The sequence below is a fragment of the Vidua chalybeata genome, chromosome 32, assembly GCF_026979565.1.
Source record: "Vidua chalybeata isolate OUT-0048 chromosome 32, bVidCha1 merged haplotype, whole genome shotgun sequence".
Classification (NCBI taxonomy): Eukaryota; Metazoa; Chordata; class Aves; order Passeriformes; family Viduidae; genus Vidua; species Vidua chalybeata.
The window spans coordinates 155,290-174,083 of NC_071561.1; the positions used below are offsets into that span (position 1 = coordinate 155,290).

At 56.6% G+C, this 18,794-nt stretch overlaps 2 protein-coding genes across 4 annotated transcripts in view; both read left to right on the forward strand.

The window, feature by feature from the left end:
• STX5 (syntaxin 5) overlaps positions 1 to 3,732 on the forward strand; it is a 7,694-nt gene extending 3,962 nt beyond the window's left edge. For both annotated transcript variants that reach the window (XM_053968075.1, XM_053968076.1), the window contains 4 exons: positions 483 to 558; positions 1,157 to 1,257; positions 1,346 to 1,467; positions 2,588 to 3,732. In XM_053968075.1, coding sequence (XP_053824050.1) covers positions 483 to 558; positions 1,157 to 1,257; positions 1,346 to 1,467; positions 2,588 to 2,747 — 459 coding nt within the window. In that variant the 3' untranslated portion in view covers positions 2,748 to 3,732. The remainder of the gene's footprint in view (positions 1 to 482; positions 559 to 1,156; positions 1,258 to 1,345; positions 1,468 to 2,587) is intronic.
• A 122-nt stretch (positions 3,733 to 3,854) lies between these two features.
• On the forward strand, positions 3,855 to 18,733 carry NXF1 (nuclear RNA export factor 1). 2 transcript variants are annotated; one of them, XM_053968069.1, is made up of 21 exons: positions 3,855 to 3,934; positions 4,615 to 4,795; positions 5,340 to 5,463; positions 6,123 to 6,206; positions 6,508 to 6,612; positions 7,086 to 7,166; positions 7,766 to 7,835; positions 7,934 to 8,022; positions 8,933 to 9,040; positions 9,811 to 9,920; positions 10,599 to 10,635; positions 11,308 to 11,376; positions 11,495 to 11,550; positions 12,325 to 12,432; positions 14,235 to 14,293; positions 15,030 to 15,145; positions 15,215 to 15,257; positions 15,924 to 15,996; positions 16,602 to 16,784; positions 18,019 to 18,079; positions 18,597 to 18,733. In XM_053968069.1, the coding sequence occupies exons 1-21, from the start codon at positions 3,901 to 3,903 to the stop codon at positions 18,633 to 18,635; spliced, it is 1,830 nt and encodes a 609-aa protein (XP_053824044.1). In that variant the 5' UTR covers positions 3,855 to 3,900; the 3' UTR covers positions 18,636 to 18,733. The 2 variants fall into 2 exon arrangements, with proteins under 2 accessions (XP_053824044.1, XP_053824045.1); XM_053968070.1 differs by having other exon boundaries at positions 14,241 to 14,293.
• The last annotated feature ends 61 nt before the right edge of the window (positions 18,734 to 18,794 follow it).

Consider the following 18,794-nt stretch of genomic DNA (forward strand, 5'->3'; position numbering starts at 1 on the left):
CTTTTTCTCTTTTCCTCTTTTTATCTTTTCCTTTTTTTCTCTTTTTTTATATATTCTCTTTTTCTCTCTTTTTCTCTTTTCTCTTTTTCCTCTTTTTTCTTTTCCCTCCTTGCTGTGCCATTTCCTCTTTTCCCACTTTTACCTTTTTGCCCTTTTCTCTTTTTTTTTTTCCTTGTTCTTTTCACCACATCTTTTCTCTTTCATGTTTTTTCCCTTTTCCTCTTTTTTTTTCCTACTTTCTCCTTTTCCCCCCACTTTTCCTTTTTTTACTTTCCTGCTGCTTCTCTCACTTCTTTTTCTCCACTTTCTCCAATTCTGTTCTCCTCCTTATTCCACATTTTCCGCCTTTCTTTGCTCTTTCTCCCCCTCATTTTTTCCCCTATTCCTCCCCAATTTTTCCTGACATTCCCCCCTATTTTCCCCTATTTTTTCTCCCCATTTTCTCTCCCTTTTCTCCCCATTTTCCCCTCGTTTTCCCCCAGAACCTGAAGCAGCAGCGCAGCCGACGGGAACATTTCTCCCGCGCCCCCGTCTCCGCCCTGGCCGCCAACAACCTCAGTGAGCTGGGAATTCCTGGGAATTCCTGGGAATTCCTGGGGGATTTGGGTGGGAACTGAGAATTCCAGGGGAATTGGGGTGGGAAGTGGGAACTTCAGGGGAATTCCAGGGGAATTTGGGAGGGAATTGGGAATTTCAGGGGAATTTCGGGGGAATTCGGGTGGGAACTGGGAATTCCAGGGGAACTTGGGTGAGAACTGGGAATTTTGGGGGAATTCCAGGGGAATTTTGGGAGAATTACGAGTGATAAAATGGGAATTCTGGGGGAATTTGGGTGGGAACTGGGAATTCCAGGGGAACTCCAGGGGAATCTGGGAGGGAACTGGGAATTCCAGGGGAATTTTGGGGGAATTTGGGAGGGAACTGGGAATTCCAGGGGAATTTTGGGGGAATTTGGGAGGGAATGAGAATTCCAGGGGAATTGGGGTGGGAACTGGGAATTGCAGGGGAACTCCAGGGGAATTTGGGTGGGAACTGGGAACTTTGGGGGAATTTGGGAGGGAATGGGAATTGCAGGGGAACTCCAGGGGAATCTGGGAGGGAATGGGGGTTCCAGGGGGACTGGGGTGCCGAGGATTCGGGGGCTCCCCCTCCCCAGGCAGCCCGGCCGTGCTCCAGGCCGAGCCGCAGCGCTCGGGGGCCGTGGCCATCGACATGGACAGCAGGACGAGCCAGCAGCTGCAGCTGCTGGATGAGCAGGTTTGGATCCCCCCCCATAAAAAAAAAACAAAGAAAAAGGGATTTGGGGGCTGTGGGGCAGCCCCAGCAGCCGTGGCCCTGCCCCCAGGACTCGTACATCCAGAGCCGGGCTGACACCATGCAGAACATCGAGTCCACCATCGTGGAGCTGGGCTCCATCTTCCAGCAGCTCGCACACATGGTCAAGGAGCAGGAGGAGACCATCCAGAGGTGCCAGAATCCCCAAAATTCCCCTTCCTGAGCCCCCAAAATTCCCCTCCCTGAGCCCCCAAATTCCCCTCCTTGAGCCTCAGAATTCCCCTCCCTGAGCCCCCAAATTCCCCTTCCTTGAGCCCCCAAGTTCCCCTCTTTGGCTCCCCAAAATTCCCCTCTTTGAGCCCCCAAATTCCCCTCCCTGAGCCCCAGAATTCCCCTCTTTGGCTCCCCAAAATTCATTTCCCTGACTCCTCAAATTTCCCCATAATTTCCCCCCATTTCCTCCAATTTCTCCCCCATTTCCCCCCCATTTCTCTAATTTCCCCCCTGATTCCCCCCATGTCCCCCCATTCCCCCCCCAATTTCCCCGCAATTTCCCCCCTAATTTCCCCCCAATTTTCCCCCTGAATTCCCCCCATGTCCCCCAATTTCCCCTTAATTTCCCCCCTGAATTCCCCCCAATTTCCCCCCAATTTTCCCCAATTTCCCCGCTAATTTCTCCAATATTCCCCCCATTTCCCCCCAATTTCCCCCCAATCTCCCCCTAATCTCCCCAATTTCTCCCCCATTTCCCCCCCATTTCTCTAATTTCCCCCCCGAATTTCCCCCCAAATTTCCCCCCAATTTTCCCCCCAATTTCCCCCCCATTTTCCCCCCTAATTTCCCCCCAATTCCCCCCAATTTCCCCCCATTTTCCCCCCATTTTCCCCCCATTTTCCCCCCCAATTTCCCCCCCAATTTCCCCCCATTTTCCCCCCTAATTCCCCCCAATTTCCCCCCCAATTCCCCCCAATTTCCCCCAATTTCCCCCCATTTTCCCCCCATTTTCCCCCCAATTTCCCCCCAATTTCCCCCCCATTTTCCCCCCTAATTCCCCCCAATTTCCCCCCATTTTCCCCCCAATCTCCCCATTTTTCCCCCCAATTTCCCCCCCATTTCCCCGCAATTTTCCCCCAATTTCCCCCCTGAATTCCCCCCATTCCCCCCAATTTCCCCCCAATTTCCCCCCCAATTTCCCCCCAATTTCCCCCCCATTTTCCCCCCTAATTCCCCCCAATTTCCCCCATTTCCCCCCAATTTTCCCCCAATTTTCCCCCCGATCTCCCCGGCTTTCTCCCCCGCCCGGCCCTGCCAGGATCGACTCGGGCGTGGAGGACGCTCAGCTCAACGTGGAGGCGGCTCACGGCGAGATCCTCAAATATTTCCAGTCGGTCTCGTCCAACCGCTGGCTGCTGCTCAAGATCTTCCTCATCCTCATCGTCTTCTTCATCGTCTTCGTCGTCTTCCTGGCCTGAGACGGCTCCTCCGGGCCCCAAATTCCCGCTCGGACTCGGCCCCGCGGGGCTCGCGCACGGACACGGGGCTGGGACCCCCAGATCCCCCCTGGGACCCCCCAAAACCCCCCCTGGGACCCCAGAACCCCACTGGGACCCCAAAAACCCCTCTGGGAGGTCCCAAAAACGCCCTGGGACCCCCCAAAAACCCCCCTGGGACCCCAGATCCCCCCCCCCCGGGACTCCCCAAACCTCCCGGGAGTTCCCAAAAACCCCCCAGGACCCCCCAAAAACCCCCCTGGGAGCTCCCAAACCCCCCCCTGGGACCCCAAAACCTCCCAGGACCCCAAAACCCCTCAGGCCCCCCCTTTTCCCTTCCTTGGGGGGGGGTTGGGGATCCTGGAACTGCTCTGAGCCCCCTCCCCATGGACCACGGGAGCCCCAAAAAGGGGCTGGGGACCCCCACAGAGCCTGGGACCCCCCAAAAAGGGGTTGGGGAGGGAGGAGACACCCCAGGAGATCTGGGGTGGGGGGGCTGCAGGACCCTCCCCTGGGGGATGGAGACCCCAATGGAAGCTGTGAGACCCCCGGGGTGGGGTGGGGGGGGAGCTGTGAACCCCACGGACATTTGGGGGGTGCGGGACCCCCGTGGGAGCCCCGGGACCCCCAAAAAGGGGGGGGGTGGAGCTCGACACAAAGCCTGGGGGGGCCGTGGGACCCCCTCGGGTCTCCTTCAGCCCCCGGTCAGAGCCTTGGGACCCCGTTCAAGCGCTCGGGGTCCCTCCGGGGGGGCGCAGACCCCCAAAAGGGGCTGCAGGACCCCATTTCCGACCCCCTTGAATTACCGGGGGGGGGGGGGCTGCAGGACCCCCGTGGGAACAGAAGCCCCCCGGTGAAGCCTTGGGACCGCCAGGAAGGGGTCTGGGGGCTGGCCTGAAGCCCGCGGGGAGCCTTTGGGGCGGCTGCAGCCCCCCCCGAGCCCCCCAATAAACCCTGCGCCCCCCCAGCCCCGCCTCGTGGTTTTTTTTCTTCCCGGGCCGGGACTCGAACCCGCGGCCTCGGGGGGGGCGGAAGGGGGGGGAGCGCTTGTGGCGGCCGCGCGTGCGCGGGCGGCCCGGCGGGCGGAAGTGACGTCAGCGGGACGCGCGGCGGGGAGGCCGCGGCGGCGGCGGCGATGGCGGAGGAGGGGAAGGGGGGCGGGTACAGCGGTGAGCGGGGCGGGGGCACCGGGGGCTCGGCGGGCACCGGGGGCGCGCGGGGGGCACGCGGGGAGGGCCCGCAGGGCAGCCCCGGGCCGCGGCGGGGGCCGGGAGGGAGCCCGGCCGGGCAGGCCCGGGGGGGGCGGTAGGCCCGGGAGCGGGGGAGGGGCGGCACCGGGAGGGGAGGGGGGGACACGGGAACGGGGAACGGCACCGGGAGAGGAGGGGAGGGGGACACGGGAACGGGGAACGGCACCGGGAGAGGAGGGGGGGACACGGGAACGGGGAACGGCACCGGGAGGAGAGAGACCCCGGGGAGGGGGCGCGGGGCCGGGAGCCCCGGGGTCGGTGACGGTGCCGGGGGAACGGGGAGAGAGGAGGGAGCACCGGGGAGGGGGACGGCACCGGCAGCGCGGCGGGAGGGCGCCCGCGGCCGCTCCCGGTGTCCCCGGGCCGGCGGCGGTGCCCGGTGTGAGGCTCTGGAGCGGGACGGGGCCGCTCCCGGTGCTCCCGGTGCTCCCGGAGCGGCGGGGAGGGGGCTCGGGGTGATGGAGCCGCGCTGGGAGAGCCCCGGGGCCGGTGCCCGGTGAGGGGTCCGGGATGGGGAGGGCAGCCCGGACCGGGGGAGGGCCCGGGGCCGCTCCCGGTGCCGCTGCCGGTGCCGGTGCCACCCCCGCCGTCCCCCCCAGAGCACGATGACCGTGTGGGCGGGCGGGCGTTCCCGGGGCGGCGGCGGAAGGGCCGGGGGCCGTTCCGGGGGAAGATGTACAGCGAGGTGAACCCCCGGGGCCGCCCCCGCCGCGCCCGCCCCGACGAGGACGACGGCGACGTCGCCATGGCCGAGCCGCACGACGGCCCCCGCGGGCGGTAGTGAGTGCCGGGACACCGGGGCACCGGGGGGCACCGGGGCACCGGGGGAGGTTCCTGGTTATTCCCGGGGTGATTCCCGGGGTGATTCCCGGTTGTTCCCGGCTGATCCTGGCCCATCCCGGGTTATTCCCGGTCATTCCCGGCTGACCGATACCGTTCCCATTCCCGTTCCTGTTCCCGGTTATTCCCAGTTGGGCATTCCCGATCCTGTTCCTGGTGATTCCCCGTTATTCCTGGCTGACAGTTCCCGGTTATTCCCGGGTTATTCCCGGTTATTCCCAGTTGACCGTTCCCGGTTATTCCCGGGTTATTCCCCATTATTCCCGGCTGACCGTTCCCATTCCCGATCCCATTCCCGGTGATTTCCGTCTGACCGTTCCCGTTCCCATCCCGTTCCTGGTGCTTCCCGGTGATTTCTGGTGATTTCTGGCTGATCATTCCCATCCTGTTCCCGGTTATTCCCGGCTGACCGTTCCCGTTCCCCATCCCGTTTCTGATCCCGTTCCCGGTGACTCCCGGTGACTCCCGGTTCTCCCGCCGGCAGCGTGCCGTACGCGCCGCGCTCCGGCCGCCTGGCCAACATCAACATCACGGTGAAACGGGAGCCCGGGGAGCGCGGGGGCGGCGCCGGCCGCGACGGCGGCAGGAGGAGCTGGTTCAAGATCACGGTGCGGGAATTGGGAACGGGAATTGGGAACGGGAATTGGGAATTGGGAACGGGGATTGGGAATTGGGAACGGGAATTGGGAACGGGAATTGGGAACGGGAACTGGGAACGGGAATTGGGAACGGGAATTGGGAACGGGAACTGGGAACGGGAATTGGGAACGGGAACGGGGCCAGGAACAGGATCGGATTGGGAACAGGGGCGAGAACAGGATTGGGAATTGGGAATGGGATTGGGAATTGGGAACGGGAATTGGGAACGGGATTGGGAACAGGATTGGGAACGGGTTTGGGATTGGGAGTGGGAATGGGGTAGGAATGGGATTGGATTGGGAACGGGAATGGCAGTGGGATCGGGTGGGAATGGGATTGGGATTGGATTGGGGGTGGGCACAGAAATGGGGTGGGATTGGGAATGGAATGGGGATTGGATTGGGAACGGGGATTGGGATTGGGCTGGGGTTGGGATTAGGAATGGGATTGGGGTGGGAGTGGGATGGGACTGGGTTTGGGATTAGATTTTGGATTGGGTTTGGGATTGGGATTGGGATTGGGATTGGGTTTGGGTTTGGGATTGGGTTTGGATTTCAGATTGGATTTGGGATTGGGATTGGGATTGGGATTGGGAGTGGGGAGTTTGAGCTCCGCTCCCGTCCCGCAGATCCCCTACGGGAAGAAGTACGACAAGTCCTGGCTGCTGAGCTCCATCCAGAACCTCTGCAGCGTCCCCTTCACCCCCGTCGAGGTCAGCGCCGTTCTGGGGGATTTGGGGCATTTGGGATCCCGGCCCCGTTCCAGCCCCGGGTCCTGAGGGGATTTTGGGGGGATTTTGGGGCATTTGGAGTCTTGGCTCTATTTCAGCCCCAGATCCTGAGGGGATTTTGGGGGGTTTTGGGGGGATTTTGGGGCATTTCGGATCTCAGGAGGGCCCTGTTCCAGCCCCGGATCCTGGAGGGATTTGGGGGTGATTTTGGGGTGATTTTGGGGTGATTTTGGGGGATTTGGGAGCCCAGCCCAGCCCCGAACCCCCCCCGGCCCCGTTGCAGTTCCACTACGACCACAACCGGGCCCAGTTCTACGTGGAGGACGCGACCACGGCCAGCGCCCTCAAACAGGTGTCGCGGAAAATCACCGACAGGGACAACTACAAGGTGGGATTGGGATTGGGATTGGGGTTTGGGGGATTGGGGTTTGGGGTTTGGGGTTGGGGTTTGGGGATTGGGGTTTGTGGGATTGGGGTTTGGGGGATCAGGAGAATGGGATTGGGGTGGGATTTCTGAGATGGCATTTATGGGATGGGATGGGATGGGTTCAGGGATATGGGAGCGGGATGGGATGGGGTTTATGGGATGGGATTTATGGGATGGGTTGGGATCAGGGAGATAGGAATGGGATGGGGTTTATGGGATGGGATTTGTGGGATTTAGGGGATGGGATCGGATGGAGTTTATGGGATTGGATTTATGGGATTTCTGGGATGGATCAGCGAGGTGGGAATGGGATAACTGCAAGGTGGGGGTTGGGATGTGACCGGGCTGGGATTGGGAAGGATGGGATGGCCGGAGTGGGGTTGGAACGGGGCTGGGAACGTTCTGGAAGTTTCTCAGCCCAGCCCCTCCCCCAGGTCGTCATCGTCATCAACTCCTCGGCGCCGCCGCAGTCGCTGCAGAACGAGCTCAAACCCGAGGAGATCGAGCAGCTCAAGGTGGGCCGGGGGCTTGGGGGGCTTGGAGTGGATTTGGGATGGCGCCGGGGTGCTTTTGGGGCTCAGGGAGAGTTTTGGGGTGGTTTGGGGGTGGTTTTGGGGCTCAGGGAGAGTTTTGGGGTGGTTTTGGGGCAGTTTTGGGGATCAGAGGAGGTTTTGGGATGGTTTTGGGGAGGTTTTGGGGCTCAGGGATGATTCGGGGATGGTTCTGGGGTGGTTCTGGGGTGGTTCTGGGGCTCAGAGGAAGTTTTGAGGTGGTTTTGGGGAGGTTTTGGGGCTCAGAGGGGGTTTTGGGGTGGTTTTGGGGCGGTTCTGGGGCTCAGAGGGGGTTTTGGGGAGGTTTTGGGGCTCAGGGATGATTCTGGGATGGTTCTGGGGTGGTTCTGGGGCTCAGAGGAAGTTTTGAGGTGGTTTTGGGGAGGTTTTGGGGCTCAGAGGGGGTTTTGGGGTGGTTTTGGGGAGGTTTTGGGGCTCAGGGATGATTCGGGGATGGTTCTGGGGTGCTTTTGGGGCTCAGGGAGAGTTTTGGGGTGGTTTTGGGGCGGTTCTGGGGCTCAGAGGGGGTTTTGGGTCGGGGGTCTCACCCTGTCCCACCCCAGCTGTGCATGAGCAAGCGCTACGACGGCTCCCAGCAGGCGCTGGACCTCAAGAGCCTCCGCGTGGACCCGGGTGAGCTCAGGGGGTTTGGGGGGCTCTGGGGGGTTTGGGGGGGCTGCAGGGGCCAGCCCTGACCCCGTGTCCCCACCATGTCCCCCCCCTGTCCCCAGACCTGGTGGCCCAGAGCATCGACGTGGTGCTGAGCCAGCGCAGCTCCATGGGGGTGGTGCTGCGCATCATCGAGGAGAACATCCCCGAGGTGGGACCCCAGACCCCTTTGGGACCCCCCTTTGGGACCCCCCTTTGGGACCCCCCTTTGGGACCCCCCTTTGGGACCCCCTTTGGGACCCCCCTTTGGGACCCCCCTTTGGGACCCCCCTTTGGGGACCCCCCTTTGGGACCCCCCTTTGGGACCCCCTTTGGGACCCCCCTTTGGGATCCCCCTTTGGGACCCCCCTTTGGGACCCCCTTTGGGACCCCCTTTGGGACCCCCCTTTGGGATCCCATTCTGATCCCCTCAGACCCCCCCTGGGACCCCAGGGACTTTTGCCCCCGAAATTCTTTTCCTTTCTCCCAAGCTCTCTGTTCCCCCAATCCTCTTTTTTGCCCACCCAAAACTCCTCGTTTTCTTTCTCCAATCGCCATTTCCCCCCATTTCCCCCCATTTCCCCCCATTTCCCATTTCCCCCATTTCCCCCCCATATCCCCCATTCCCCATATCCCCCCATATCCCCCCATTTCCCCCCATTTCCCCCCATTTCCCCCCATTTCCCATTTCCCCCATTTCCCCCCATATCCCCCATTCCCCATATCCCCCATATCCCCCCATTTCCCCCCATTTCCCATTCCCCATATCCCCCATTCCCCATATCCCCCCATTTCCCCCCATTTTTCCCCCCATTCCCCATATCCCCCATATCCCCCGTGTCCCCATGTCCCCCCCATCCCCCATGTCCCCATATCCCCCATTCCCCATTTCCCCCCATATCCCCCATTTCTCCCATTTTCCATTTCCCCCATATCCCCCATTTCCCCCCCATTTTTCCCCCATTCCCCCATATCCCCCATTTTCCCCCCCATTTTTCCCCCATTCCCCCATATCCCCCATTTCCCCCCCATTTTTCCCCCATTCCCCCATATTCCCCATTTCTCCCCCGTGTCCGTCCCAGCTGCAGTCCCTGAACCTGGCCAGTAACCGCCTGTTCCGCCTGGACGACCTGGCCGAGCTGCCCCTCAAGGCCCCGCGCCTCAAAGTGCTCGACCTGTCCCGCAACGAGGTGGGTGCGGCACCCCGAAACTGCCCCTGGGACCCCAAAACTGCCCCTGGCACCCCAAAACGGTCCCTGGGACCCCAAAACTGCCCCTGGAACCCCAAAATGGTCCCTGGCACCCCGAGACCCCCCTGGCACCCCGAGACCCCCCTGGCACCCCAAAACTGCCCCTGGGACCCCAAAACGGTCCCTGGGACCCCAAAACCATCCCTGGCACCCCAAAACGGTCCCTGGGACCCCAAAACCATCCCTGGCACCCCAAAACCATCCCTGGCACCCCAAAACTGTCCCTGGGACCCCAAAACTGTCCCTGGCACCCCGAGACCCCCCTGGCACCCCGAGACACCCCTGGGACCCCAAAACTGTCCCTGGGATCCCAAATCTGTCCGTGGGACCCCAAATCCCCTCTCTGAGCCCCCCCCAGCCCTGCCTGAGACCCCTCTAGGAGCCCCCAGCCCTCTCCATGAGCCCCCCCAGGCACGCCCAGGTGTGCCCAGCTGTGCCAGCTGTGCCCCAGCTGTGCCAGCCATGCCAGCTGTGCCAGCTGTGCCCCAGCTGTGCCAGCCATGCCAGCTGTGCCAGCTGTGCCCCAGCTGTGCCAGCCATGCCCAGTTGTGCCAGCTGTGCCCCAGGCACGCCCAGCCATGCCCAGCTGTGCCCCAGCTGTGCCCCAGCCATGCCAGCTGTGCCAGCCATGCCCAGCTGTGCCCCAGCTGTGCCCCAGCCATGCCAGCCGTGCCAGCTGTGCCCCAGCTGTGCCAGCCGTGCCCTTGCAGCTGAAGTCGGAGCGGGAGCTGGACAAGGTGAAGGGGCTGAAGCTGCAGGAGCTGTGGCTGGACGGGAACCCCCTGTGCGACGCCTTCCGCGACCAGGCCAGCTACATCAGGTACAGGGCACCCCGAAATCCGGGGCACCCCGAAATACAGGGGCACCCCAAAACCCACAGGGACACCCACAGGGACAGCTACATCAGGTACAGGGCACCCCGAAATACAGGGGCACCCCGAAATACAGGGGCACCCCAAAACCCACAGGGGCACCCCGAAACCCACAGGGACAGCTACATCAGGTACAGGGCACCCCAAAATACAGGGGGGACACCCCAAAACCCACAGGGACACCCCAAAACCCAGGGCAGCTACATCAGGTACGGGGCACCCCGAAATCCGGGGCACCCCAAAACCTACAGGGGCACCCACAGGGACAGCTACATCAGGTACGGGGCACCCCAAAACCCAGGGCAGCTACATCAGGTATGGGGGGCACCCCAAAACTCACAGGGACCCACCCAGGGACACCCCAAAACCCACAGGGACCCCCGCAGATCTCCAGGAACTCCCCAGGGTACGACCCCCCCCCAGGCCCCCCCCAAAACCCCCCGGGGGGGGAGGGGCAGGGACAGAATTGGGGGTGTGTGGGGGGGTGACACCAGACCCCCCCCCCCCCGAGTGGGGGTGGGGCAGCTTTGGGGGGGTCTCCTGGGGTTGGGGAGGTTTTGGGGGGGGTTTGGGGGTCCCGGGGGGGCTGCTCAGCCCCCCCCACCCCCCTGTGCCCCCCCCGGCAGCTCCGTCAGAGAGAGGTTCCCGAAACTGCTGCGCCTGGTGAGCGGGGGGGCTGGGGGGTTTGGGGGGGGCTCAGGGGATTTTGGGGGGGCTCTGAAGTGTTTCAGGGGCTCTGAGGGGATTTGGGGGTATTGAGGATTTTTAGGGGGGATTTTTGGGGGATTTGAGGGGCTCTGAGGGGATTTGGGGGAACTTTGGGGAGTTTCAGGAGATTTGGGGGGGGCTCTGAAGAGATTTTGGGGGTCTGGGGGGGGCTCTGAGGTGTTTTAGGGGAGTTTGGGGGGGCTCTGAGGGGATTTTGGGGGAATTTTGGGGGGGTTTCAGAGGATTTGGGGGGTCGGGGGGGGGCTCTGAGGTGTTTTAGGGGAGTTTGGGGGGGCTCTGAGGGGATTTTGGGGGTCTGGGGGGGGCTCTGAGGGGATTTGGGGGAATTTTGGGGGGTTTCAGAGGATTTGGGGGGTCGGGGGGGGGCTCTGAGGTGTTTTAGGGGAGTTTGGGGGGGTTCTGGGGGGGGTTTGGGGGGGCTCTGTGGGGATCCCCTTTTTGGGGGGGGGGACATCCCACGATATTTTTGGGAGGTTCTGACCCGTTTTTGGGGGTTTTTTTTTGGGTTCTCTGAGCCATGGGGGGGTTCGGGAACACCCCCAAATATTTTTGGGGGGGTCCCCATGGATCCCCACCCCCCAAATTTCCCCCTGTGCCCCCCCCCAGGACGGCCACGAGCTCCCCCCCCCCATCGCCTTCGACGTCGAGGCGCCCACGACGCTGCCGCCCTGCAAGGTGGGACCCCCCCCTTTTTGGGGGGTTTCCCCCCTTTTTTCGGGGGGTTTCCCCCCTTTTTGGGGCTCCCCCCCACCCTGGGGGGGTCTCACTGTGTGTCCCCCCCCCCCATTTTTAGAGCAGCTACTTCGGCTCTGACGACCTCAAGGCTTTGGTGCTGCGGTTCCTCCAGCAGTGAGTGCCCCAAAAAAAAACCCCAAAAAACCCCAAAATCCCCTCAAAAACCTTCCCCAAAACCACCCAGAACTCGCCTCAAACCCCCCCCCCCCACCAAAACCCACAAAGCCACCCAAAAATCCCTCAAAAAATCCCTCCCAAACCCCATTTTCCCCCCAAAATCCCCTTTCCCTCACCCCAAAATCCATTTTTTACCCCCATACATTCCATTTTACCCCCCTACATTACCCCCTAAATTTCCCCCCCAAATCCCATATTTCTACCCCAAATCCACATTTTCCTCCCAAATTCCCATTTCCCCCCCATTTTCTCCCACATTCCCATTTTTCCCCCCAAATTCCCATTTCTCCCCCATTTCCCCCCCAAATTCCCATTTTTCCCCGCCCAAATTCCCATTTTCTCCCCCTCAAATTCCCATTTTCTCCCCCCACATTCCCATTTTTCCCCCACATTCCCATTTTTCCCCCCACATTCCCATTATCTTCCCCAAATTCCCATTTTTCCCCCCAAATTCCCATTTCCCCCCCCAAATTCCCATTTTTCCTCCCCAAATTCCCATTTTCTTCCCCCCAATTCCCATTTTTCCCCCATTCCCCCCCCCATTCCCATTTTTCCCCCCCAATTCCCATTTTTCCCCCCCCAATTCCTATTTTCCCCCCATTTTTCCCCCCCAATTCCCATTTTTCCCCCATTCCCCCCCCCAATTCCCATTTTTCCCCCCCCAATTCCCATTTTTCCCCCATTTTTCCCCCAAATTCCCATTTTCCCCAGGTATTACTCGGTGTACGACTCCAGTGACCGGCAGGGGCTGCTGGACGCGTACCACGACGGCGCCTGCTGCTCGCTGAGCATCCCCTACGGCCCCCAGAACACCCCCAGGTGCCAGAGCCCCCAGAACAGCCCAAAAACAGCCCAAAACCAGCCCAAAAACAGCTCAAAAACAGCCCAAAACCAGCCCAAAACCAGCCCAAAAACAGCCCAAAAACAGCCCAAAAACAGCCCAAAACCAGCCCAAAAACAGCCCAAAACCAGCCCAAAAATAGGCCAAAAACAGCCCAAAAACAGCCCAAAAACAGCTCAAAAACAGCTCAAAACCAGCCCAAAAACAGCCCAAAAACAGCCCAAAAACAGCCCAAAAACAGCCGAAAAACAGCCCAAAAACACCCCCAGGTGCCAGAGCCCCCAAAACAGCCCAAAAACAGCCCAAAAACAGCTGAAAAACAGCTCAAAAACAGCCCAAAAACAGCCGAAAAACAGCTCAAAACCAGCCCAAAACCAGCCCAAAAACAGCCCAAAAACACCCCCAGAACACCCCCAGGTGCCCGAGCCCCCAAAACAGTCCAAAAACAGCCCAAAAACAGCCCAAAAACAGCTCAAAAACAGCTCAAAAACAGCTCAAAACCAGCCCAAAACCAGCCCAAAAACACCCCCAGGTGCCAGAGCCCCCAAAACAGCCCAAAAACAGCCCAAAAACAGCCCAAAACCAGCCCAGAACAGCCCAAAAACAGCCCAAAAACAGCCCAAAAACAGCCCAAAAACACCCCCAGGTGCCAGAGCCCCCAAAAACAGCCCAAAACCAGCCCAAAAACAGCCCAAAACCAGCCCAAAAACAGCCCAAAACCAGCCCAAAAACAGCCCAAAAACAGCCCAAAACAGCCCAAAACAGCCCAAAACCAGCCCAAAAACAGCCCAAAAACAGCCCAAAAACAGCCCAAAACCAGCCCAGAACAGCCCAAAACCAGCCCAAAAACAGCCCAAAAACAGCCCAGAACAGCCCAAAAACAGCCCAAAACCAGCCCAAAACCAGCCCAAAAACAGCCCAAAAACAGCCCAAAAACAGCTCAAAACCAGCCCAAAAACAGCCCAAAACCAGCCCAAAACCAGCCCAAAACCAGCTCAAGAACAGCCCCAAAACACCCCCAGAACACCCCCAGGTGCCAGAGCCCCCAAAACAGCCCCAAAACAGCCCAAAAACAGCCAGAACACCCAAAACCACCAAAAAAACCCCAAACAGCCTGAAAACAGCCCAAAAATCCCCCAAATACCCCTAAAAAACCCCAAAAACCCCACAGGGAAAAGGGGAGCAGAGCAGCGCCCCCAGCCCTGTTAAAATCCCATAAAAATTCTGTTTATTCCCATTAAAATCCCATAAAAATCCCAATCATTCCCTGTTAAAATCCCATTAAAATCCCAATTAAAATTCTGTTAATTCCCCGTTAAAATCCCAATCATTCCCTGTTAAAATCCCATTAAAATCCCAATTAAAATTCTGTTAATTCCCCGTTAAAATCCCAATCATTCCCTGTTAAAATCCCATTAAAATCCCAATTAAAATTCTCTTAATTCCCCATTAAAATCCCAATCCTTCCCTGTTAAAATCCCATTAAAATCCCAATTAAAATTCTGTTAATTCCCCGTTAAAATCACATGAAAATCCCCTTAAAATCCTCTTAAAATCCCATTAATTCCCTGTTTATTCGCTGTTGAAACCCCATTAAAATCCTATTAATTCCCCATTAATTTCTCCATAAAATCCCATTAAAATCCCATTAATTCCTCTATAAAATCCCATTAAAATCCCATTAAAATCCCATTAATTCCTCTATAAAATCCCAGTAAAATCTTGTTAAAATCCCATTAAAATCCCACTAAAACCCCACTAAAATCTGCTTTTTGCCCAGGAACAGCCTGAACGAGTATTTCAAGGACAGCCGGAACGTGAAGAAGCTGAAGGACCCCAGTGAGAGCCGGGGGGGTTTGGGGGAAATTTGGGCTTTTTTGGGGTTTTATTTTTAATTTTTAGGGTTTTTTTTCTGGGGAAATTTGGGGTGGTTTTGGGCTTTTTTTGGATTTTTTTTTAGGGAGGTTTTGAGGATTTTTTTTTTTTTTTTAAGGTTTTTTTAGGGGGTTTTGGGGTTTTGTTTTTTTTTTTTTCCCAGGGGGTTTTGGGGGGGATTTTTGGGGATTTTTTAAATTTTTTGTGTGGTATTTTTTTTTTTTTCTGCAGCAGTTTTAGGGAGATTTTTGGGGTATTTTGAGGTATTTTGGGGCAGACTTTGAAAAGTTATTTTGTGGGGTTTTTTTTTGATTTCTGGGGTGGTTTTAGGGATATTTTAGGGAGGTTTTTGGGGCGTTTTGGTGTTTTTTGGGGCACACTTTGAGGTTTTTTTTTGCAGATTTCTGGGACAGTTTTAGGGATATTTTTAAGTTATTTTGTTGTTTTTTGGGGCGCACTTGGAGGGTGTTTTTTGGGGATTCCTGGGGCAGTTTCAGGGATATTTTTAAGTTATTTAGTTGTTTTTTGGGGCACACTTGGAGGGTGTTCTGGGGACCCCCGGGGCGGTTTCAGGGATATTTTTTGGGTGTTTTGACGGTTTTTTGGGGCACACTTGGAGGGTTTTTTTGGGGACCCCCGGGGCGGTCTCAGGCCGCTCTTCCCTCGCTCTGAGGCCGTGCTCGGGCTCTCCCCTGCCCAGCCATGCGCTTCAAGCTGCTCAAGCACACCAGGCTGAACGTGGTGGCGTTCCTGAACGAGCTGCCCAAGACCCAGCACGACGTCAACTCCTTCGTGGTGGACATCTGCGCTCAGACGGTGAGGGGGGGGCTGGGGGACCCCCCCCCCGGGCCCCCCGGAGCCCCCTGACCCCCCCCTGTGTTCCAGAACACGCTGCTCTGCTTCACCGTGCACGGCATCTTCAAGGAAGGCGAGTCCCACTTCCTGTTCTCCCTTCTTCCCTGCTTTTCCTGTTTCTGCCCCCTCTTTTTTCCTCTTTTTCCCCTTTTTTTCCTGCTTTTTTTTTCCCTCTTTTTTCCCTTTTTTCCTCCTTTTTTCCCCCTCTTTTTTCTCTTTTTTCCTCCATTTTTACTCCTTTTCTCCTCTTTTTTCTCCTTTTTTTACTATTTTCCTCTTTTTTCCTCCCTTCTTCCCTCTTTTTCTCTCTTTTTTTCCTTTTTTTCTTCCTTTTTTCTTCCTTTCCCCCTCTTTTTTCCCCTTTTTACTATTTTCCTCTTTTTTCTTCTCTTTTTCCCTCTTTTTTCTCTTCTTTTCCTTTTTTTCCTCCTTCTTCTCTCCTTTTTTTTTTTTTCTTCCTTTTCCTCCTTTTCCCCTCTTTTTTCCCCATTTTCCCACCGTTTTTCCCTTTTCCCCCCATATTTCCCCCACATTTCCCTTATCCCCCCTCCTTTTTTTTCCTTTTTTTTCCCTTTTTTTCCCTTTTTTTCCCCTTTTTTTCCCTTTTTTTCCCTTTTTTTCCCTTTTTTTCCCTTTTTTCCCTTTTTTTCCCTTTTTTTCCCATTTTTCCCCTTTTTTCCCCTTTTCCCCCCGTTTTTCCCCCCTTTCCCCTGTCTCTGACCCCGCCGTGTTCCCGCAGTGGACGGGAAGTCGCGGGACTCGGTGCGGGCGTTCACGCGGATGTTCATCGCCGTGCCGGCCGGGAACAGCGGGTGAGCCTGGCCTAACCTGGGCCTGGATTAACCTGGGCCTGGATTAACCTGGGCCTGGCCTAACCTGGGCCTGGATTAAACCTGGGCCTGGATTAACCCTGGGCCTGGCCCAAACCCTGTGGCTTGTCCCTAAACCCCCTGGTTTGTCCCCTCATTCCCCATTTTTCCCCCCCAAACCCCGATTTTTTCCCCCATAACCCCCATTTCCCCCCAATCCACATTTTTCCCCCCCAACCCCCCTTTTTCCCCCCCAAACCCCATTTTCCCACCCCCAAACCCCGATTTTATTTCCCATAACCCCCATCTACTCCCCCCCAAACCCCCTTTTTCCCCCCCCAAACCCCTTTTTTTCCCCCCAAACCCCGATTTTTCCCCCCCAAATCCCCTTTTATTCCCCATAACCCCCTTTTCCCCCCCAAACCCCCTTTTTTCCCCCCAAATCCCGATTTTTTCCCCATAACCCCCTTTTACTCCCCCAAACCCCCTTTTTTCCCCCCAAACCCCATTTTTACCCCTCAAAACCCCATCTACTCCCCCCAAACCTCCTTTTTTCCCCCCCAAACCCCCTTTTTCCCCCCCCCACCCCATTCCCCCCGTCCCCCCAGGCTGTGCATCGTGAACGACGAGCTGTTTGTGCGCGGTGCCAGCCCCGAGGAGCTGCGCAAAGCCTTCGCCCTGCCCGCGCCCACGCCCTCCTCCAGCCCCGTGCCCACGCTCTCGGCCGAGCAGCAGGAGATGCTGGCGGCCTTCGCCATGCAGTCGGGCATGAACCTCGAGTGGTCCCAGAAGTGAGTGCAGAGCGCCCCGAAACACGGCAGAGACCCCCCAGAACCGCCTGAAAAACGCCCCGAATTGTGTAAAAAATCACCCTGAACTGCCTGAAAAACCCCCCAGAACCGCCTGAAAAACACCCAGAATTGTCAAAAAAAAATCACCCAGAATTGTGTAAAAAATCACCCAGAACCGCCTGAAAAATCACCCCAAATTGTGTAAAAAAACCCTCCAGAACCGCCCGAAAATCACCCCGAATTGTCAAAAAAAAATCACCCAGAATTGTGTAAAAAATCACCCAGAACCGCCTGAAAAATCACCCCAAATTGTGTAAAAAAACCCTCCAGAACCGCCCGAAAATCACCCCGAATTGTCAAAAAAAAATCACCCAGAATTGTGTAAAAAATCACCCTGAACTGCCTGAAAAACCCACCCAGAATCATCTAAAAACCACCCCAGAATGGCCTAAAAATCACCCAGAACCGCCTTAAAAAAACACCCAGAATTGTGTAAAAAATCACCCAGAACGGCCCAAAAATCACCCAGAATTGTCAAAAAAAAATCACCCAGAATTGTGTAAAAAATCACCCCGAACGGCCCAAAAATCACCCAGAATTGTGTAAAAAAAACCCCCCAGAACTGCCTGAAAATCCCACCCAGAATCATGTAAAAACCACCCCAGAATGGCCTAAAAATCACCCAGAACCGCCTGAAAAACACCCAGAATTGTGTAAAAAATCACCCAGAATTGTGTAAAAAATTATCCAGAACTGCCTGAAAAACCCACCCAGAATTGTGTAAAAAACCCCCCAGAACCGCCTGAAAAATCACCCCAAACGGCCCAAAAACCACCCAGAATTGTCTGAAAAATCGCCCAGAACTGCCTGAAAAATCACCCAGAATTGTCTGAAAAAATCACCCAGAATCATCTAAAAACCACCCCAGAACGGCCTAAAAATCACCCAGAATTGTATAAAAAATCACCCAGAACTGCCTGAAAAATCACCCAGAATTGTCTGAAAAAACACCCAGAACTGCCTAAAAACCCCCTGAAAATGGGTCCAAAATCCCTTCAAAAATTGCTTCAAAATGGCTCAAATCAGCCCCAAAAATCCTTTCAAAATTCCCTAAAAATCCCTGGAAAACATCTCTGAAATCTCCCCAAAATCCCCTTGAAAATTGCTCCAAAAAATCCCCCCAAAATCCCCAAAACTCCTCAAAAATCCCCAAAATCCCCCCAAACTCCCTCAGGTGCCTCCAGGACAACGACTGGGATTACGGCCAGGCCGGGCAGGTCTTCACCCAGCTCAAGGTGAGTTGGCCCCAATTCCCTTTTTTCCCATTTATTTCCCATTCCCCCCCCTTTTTTTTTCCCTTTTTCCCCCTCATTTCTTCCATTTGTCTCCCGTTTTTCCTGTTTTTTCCCATTTCTCACCCATTTTTTCCCATTTCTCTCCTGTTTTTCCCCCGTTTTTCCCATTTTTTTTCCCATTTCTCACCCGTTTTTCCCATTTTTTTCCTGTTTTTCCCGTTTTTCCCATTTCTGTCCCATTTTTCCTGTTTCTCTCCTGTTTCCCCCCGTTTTTTCCCGTTTCTCACCCGTTTTTTCCCGTTTCTCACCCGTTTTTCCCCATTTTTCCCATTTCTCACCCATTTTTCCCTGTTTTTTCCCGTTTCTCACCCGTTTTCCCCGTTTCTCACCCATTTCTTCCCCGTTTTTCCCGTTTCTCACCCGTTTTTCCCCGTTTTCCCCGTTTCTCACCCATTTTTTCCCCGTTTTTCCCGTTTCTCACCCGTTTTTCCCGTTTTTCCCGTTTCCCCCGTTCCAGCTGGAAGGGAAGATTCCGGAGGTCGCGTTTCTCAAGTGAACGTTGGAGATCCCCGCCCCCTCCCCGGGCCCCCGTCCCGTGTTCGAGTCCTTTCGGTGCCCCCGAGTTTTGTAAATAAATCGATCGATTATTGATTATTGATTAGTGATTAATGAGTGATCATTGGCTAATGAGCGATAATTGCCCGCGGCGCCTTTA

What these genes read in the sequence shown, in the direction of transcription:
- NXF1 (XM_053968069.1), top strand. Translation starts at nt 3,901, where the DNA reads ATGGCGGAGGAGGGGAAGGGGGGCGGGTACAGCG. An exon ending in GAGCCTCCGCGTGGACCCGG is followed by an intron (nt 7,836 to 7,933) that starts GTGAGCTCAGGG and finishes CCCTGTCCCCAG; the next exon opens with ACCTGGTGGCCCAGAGCATC. An exon ending in TCGACCTGTCCCGCAACGAG is followed by an intron (nt 9,041 to 9,810) that starts GTGGGTGCGGCA and finishes GTGCCCTTGCAG; the next exon opens with CTGAAGTCGGAGCGGGAGCT.